The sequence below is a fragment of the Procambarus clarkii genome, chromosome 32, assembly GCF_040958095.1.
Source record: "Procambarus clarkii isolate CNS0578487 chromosome 32, FALCON_Pclarkii_2.0, whole genome shotgun sequence".
Lineage (NCBI taxonomy): Eukaryota > Metazoa > Arthropoda > Malacostraca > Decapoda > Cambaridae > Procambarus > Procambarus clarkii.
Window position 1 is genome coordinate 39,360,466 of NC_091181.1, and position 4,843 is coordinate 39,365,308.

At 45.0% G+C, this 4,843-nt stretch overlaps 1 protein-coding gene across 1 annotated transcript; it reads left to right on the top strand.

Moving 5' to 3' along the window:
- Positions 1-997: 997 nt before the first annotated feature.
- LOC138370534 (oviduct-specific glycoprotein-like) lies at positions 998-4,576 on the top strand. Its single transcript, XM_069334919.1, has 2 exons — positions 998-1,011; positions 4,210-4,576. The coding sequence occupies exons 1-2, from the start codon at positions 998-1,000 to the stop codon at positions 4,574-4,576; spliced, it is 381 nt and encodes a 126-aa protein (XP_069191020.1).
- The last annotated feature ends 267 nt before the right edge of the window (positions 4,577-4,843 follow it).

Sequence of the window (4,843 nt, forward strand, 5' to 3'; positions counted from 1 at the left end):
GATATGGCTTAAGTCTTACACAGAGTTGGAAGAGAGAAAAAGTGATATGGCTGAAGTCATACACAGATTAGGAAGAGAGAAAGCGTAACTCCCAATATACAGTGATGGACCACCAGAAAGTTGACTCTGTATTATTGAATTTGGACAAGCCAGAAATATTTATAACCGCAACACAAATATAAAACCTAACTTAGACTAACCTCTCCTAGCACTCCTGTGCCTAATACTTGCTAACTTAGTCCTAATATAGTACATATTTGTGACAAAACTGGTCCTAGGAATATCAAAGTTATTTTTTGCTCTAATTTTGTTCCAGGATTCGATCAAATTAAGAGTACAAAAAGTGGTTTATTGGCAGTCCATCACTACATATTGGTACTTTGGACCAAATAGGTACTGTAAGTACTATCATTTCAGAATGATGGGTTGGATAGGGGGAGATGTTGTTAAAGATTCGCTACTTGGAACAAACAGTTTCAAGTAGCACGGGCTATGGTGAGCCCGTAATAGAGAGAGAGAGAGAGAGAGAGAGAGAGAGAGAGAGAGAGAGAGAGAGAGAGAGAGAGAGAGAGAGAGTGAGAGCTCTATACTCAGTAGCTGCATACGGAGGTGGAAAGTATCGGAACTTCAGCTTATCTTGAGATGATTTCGGGGGCTTAGTATCCTCGTGGCCCGGTCCTCGACCAGGCCTCCACCCCCAGGAAGCAGCCCGTGACAGCTGACTAACTCCCAGGTCCCTATTTACTGCTAGGTAACAAGGGCATCAAGGTAAAGAAACTCTGCCCATTGTTTCTCGCCGGCGCCCTGGATCGAACCCGGAATCACAGGATCACGCGTCCAGTATTCTGTCCGCTTAGCCACCGGTGCTAATTCGCTAAAATTACCAGAGATTAACCGCGTATCACCTTAGGATGTGATGTTGTTCTGAGATCTGATCCTGTCGATGTGTTGGGAGAAACTGTCGGGGCGTAACCCAGCTACAGGTAATGAATGCAAAATGACGTCCTTGAGGTAAAATAGGGTTACCTTACCTTGAGGTTACCTTGAGGTGCTTCCGGGGCTTAGCGTCCCCGCGGCCCGGTCGTCGACCAGGCCTCCTGGTTGCCGGACTGATCAACCAGGCTGTTGGACGCGGCTACTCGTAGCCTGACGTATGAGCCACAGCTTGGTTGATCAGGTATCCTTTGGAGGTGCTTATCCAGTTCTCTCTTGAACACTGTAAGGGGCGGTCCCTCACAGCGGTGAGGTTGAAATAAGGAAAAAAAAGACGCTCATTGGGACTGAAGTATCTCCACTGGTCGAAAAAAATGAAGTGAATATCTACCTACATTATCATTTATTATCCACTACATTAGCATAAATTACTAACAAAAGCCGCTCTTATGTAAGCTCTTTATACGAGTCCAACTCGAGATAAATATCCAGTCCTTGGCCCGTGCCTATACTGACTGGCGTACGCGTTTAGGAAACTGACACAATGTATATACAAGACACACAAAATTTCATCCCCTGTGTGTCCCCACCTCTTCCTCCCCAACTCTTCCCCATAAACTACGCCAGGCAATGGTGTAGCATTGATGCCAAGATCTCTGATCCTTCACACACACTTGAGAGGAGAGCTCTCTCACACACACACAAATGGCGAGTCGATTCATGACCTGTGTCGATCTAAAGCGTGATTTACGAGTCCCATTTTTCAGGTGGACTTGACTGTATAGAACTGGAAGAGTTAGGATGACGGGAACTCCGGCCTCTCGCTCAGGACGGGGAAATAGGTTGAGATGAATATAAAGAAAAAAAGATTCAATGTGTTTTTTTTCTGTGCACTTTTTAATTATTCATTTTGGTCTAGATTTGGGTTTTGAAGGAGAGAGAGAGAGAGAGAGAGAGAGAGAGAGAGAGAGAGAGAGAGAGAGAGAGAGAGAGAGAGAGAGAGAGAGAGAGAGAGAGAGAGAGAAAGCAAGATTAACCTTTGTGATTAAAAATCCAAACTCGAAGCAGCAACCACTCTGTAGGTTGCAGCTGGAGATCACGTGATCCCATTTACCCAGTAATTATCCCAAACTGCAAGTTACTGTCTTAACTGTTCCTCAAGGCGGTGCTGCTGCCGCCTGGAGTGCTGCTGCAGCAGCTGCTGGAGTTGGTGGTTATAATGTGTGTTGTGTTTGGGTAGAATGAGGGGTTGTGGTGTGTGTGGTTCGTTGTATGTGAAGTGTGGTTGTAAAATGGTGTTTTTAGGTACCACAACAGGGTAATGTGAAGGTTGTTTGGTTGTAGTTAGCTGTTTGTAACGTGTTGTTAGGCTGAGTACTTATCTTGGTGAATAGGTACTTACCTACCAGTATTTACCTATCACTGACTATGAACAAGTGAGCTCTAGCTCTCTATGCCCCGTCTACTAGTCTTGTGGTTTAGGCAGTGGTGATTCTGGTGCTTGTGGATGGTAGTAGAGAAGATGATATAGTGAGTGTCGCGTGCTTGGCGGTGATAGTGAGATATAGTGTATGTGATTTAGGGATTGTAGTGGTAAAGAGGGTTAGTTACATCAGTGGAGACGGTGGGTGCAGAAGCACACATGGTAGCACACTGTTTGGTCGTGGGGAGTAAATATTGTAGTTGATTAGGAGTTAAAATAATGTATGATGGATGTTATTCTCTCGTAAAACCTTCATTTTATGACCAGGACAGTCATATTTGTGACCAGGACAGTCATATTTGTGACCAGGAGTCATATTTGTGACCAGGACAGTCATATTTGTGAGCAGGACAGTCATATTTGTGACCAGGAGTCATATTTGTGAGCAGGACAGTCATATTTGTGACCAGGACAGTCACATTTGTGACCAGGAGTCATATTTGTGACCAGGACAGTCACATTTGTGACCAGGACAGTCATATTTGTGACCAGGAGTCATATTTGTGACCAGGAGTCATATTTGTGACCAGGACAGTCACATTTGTGACCAGGAGTCATATTTGTGACCAGGACAGTCATATTTGTGACCAGGACAGTCATATTTGTGACCAGGAGTCATATTTGTGACCAGGACAGTCATATTTGTGACCAGGAGTCATATTTGTGACCAGGAGTCATATTTGTGACCAGGACAGTCACATTTGTGACCAGGAGTCATATTTGTGACCAGGACAGTCATATTTGTGACCAGGACAGTCATATTTGTGACCAGGAGTCATATTTGTGACCAGGACAGTCATATTTGTGACCAGGAGTCATATTTGTGACCAGGACAGTCACATTTGTGACCAGGAGTCATATTTGTGACCAGGAGTCATATTTGTGACCAGGTCAGTCACATTTGTGACCAGGAGTCATATTTGTGACCAGGTCAGTCACATTTGTGACCAGGAGTCTCATTTGTGACCAGGTCAGTCACATTTGTGACCAGGACAGTCATATTTGTGACCAGGAGTCATATTTGTGACCAGGTCAGTCACATTTGTGACCAGGAGTCATATTTGTGACCAGGTCAGTCACATTTGTGACCAGGACAGTCATATTTGTGACCAGGTCAGTCACATTTGTGACCAGGAGTCATATTTGTGACCAGGACAGTCATATTTGTGACCAGGTCAGTCACATTTGTAAATTGAAGAAATATTCGTAAAATCTAGCTGAATATTTGGCATGGTGGCTCAGCACTCTCTGGTATGATGAAATAATCCCCTCCAGGTGAAGGGGATTCCTCACGTCCCGTGTTGGAAGCCTCGCTGGTATATTCTGAGGGTGTCGGCAGCGCCTCCACTAATGCACTTCTCTGATGCGGTTTCTGCAAGCTGAGTGCTCACCAGCCTTATATTCATGTAGTTCTTTTATGTGAAAGTCCATTCCAAGTTGAAGGATATTGTTTAATACAAATAACATCTATTGTTAATACTAATGGAGAGCTAGTCCACTTCAGGTCAACTCCCACATGAGTTTATATATGTAAACAGGACAATTTTCAAGTGGTATACTGATCCGCACTCTAATGAACAAATCCACAAGGGCCGTGACGAGGATTCGAACTTACGTCCGAGATCATCCCAGACGCTGCCTTTATTGACTGAGCTCTCAGTCGCTGCACTCTAATGGATTGTAAGTTTTGGGGCTCGTGTAGGGGTAGCTCGGTGTAGCAAAGGTGTAGCTCGGTGTAGCAAAGGTGTAGCAAAGGTGTAGCAAAGGTGTAGCAAAGGTATAGCTCGGTGTAGCAAAGGTATAGCTCGGTGTAGCAAAGGTGTAGCTCGGTGTAGCAAAGGTATAGCTCGGTGTAGCAAAGGTGTAGCTCGGTGTAGCAAAGGTGTAGCTCGGTGTAGCAAAGGTATAGCTCGGTGTAGCAAAGGTGTAGCTCGGTGTAGCAAAGGTATAGCTCGGTGTAGCAAAGGTATAGCTCGGTGTAGCAAAGGTTTAGCTCGGTGTAGCAAAGGTGTAGCTCGGTGTAACAAAGGTGTAGCTCGGTGTAGCAAAGGTGTAGCTCGGTGTAGCAAAGGTGTAGCTCGGTGTAGCAAAGGTGTAGCTCGGTGTAGCAAAGGTGTAGCTCGGTGTAGCAAAGGTGTAGCTCGTTCAGTACAAATATAATTAGATGATAAAGGAAGAGAATGGGTGAGATGTTTATCCTGATTTTGAAAGCATTATTACCGGGCTTTATTTCTATTTTTATATAAAGGTCACGAGCTAGACGCGCGAGTAATTGTGGCGTCAGTGAGCGGTTGATCAGTGGGTGGGTGGTCAGTGGGCGGTTGATCAGTGGGTGGGTGGACAGTGGCAGGTGGGTGACCAGTGGGCAGTGGCTTAACTGATAACTTGATAAATGACCATAATTTGCCCGTACTCCCATAACCAGAC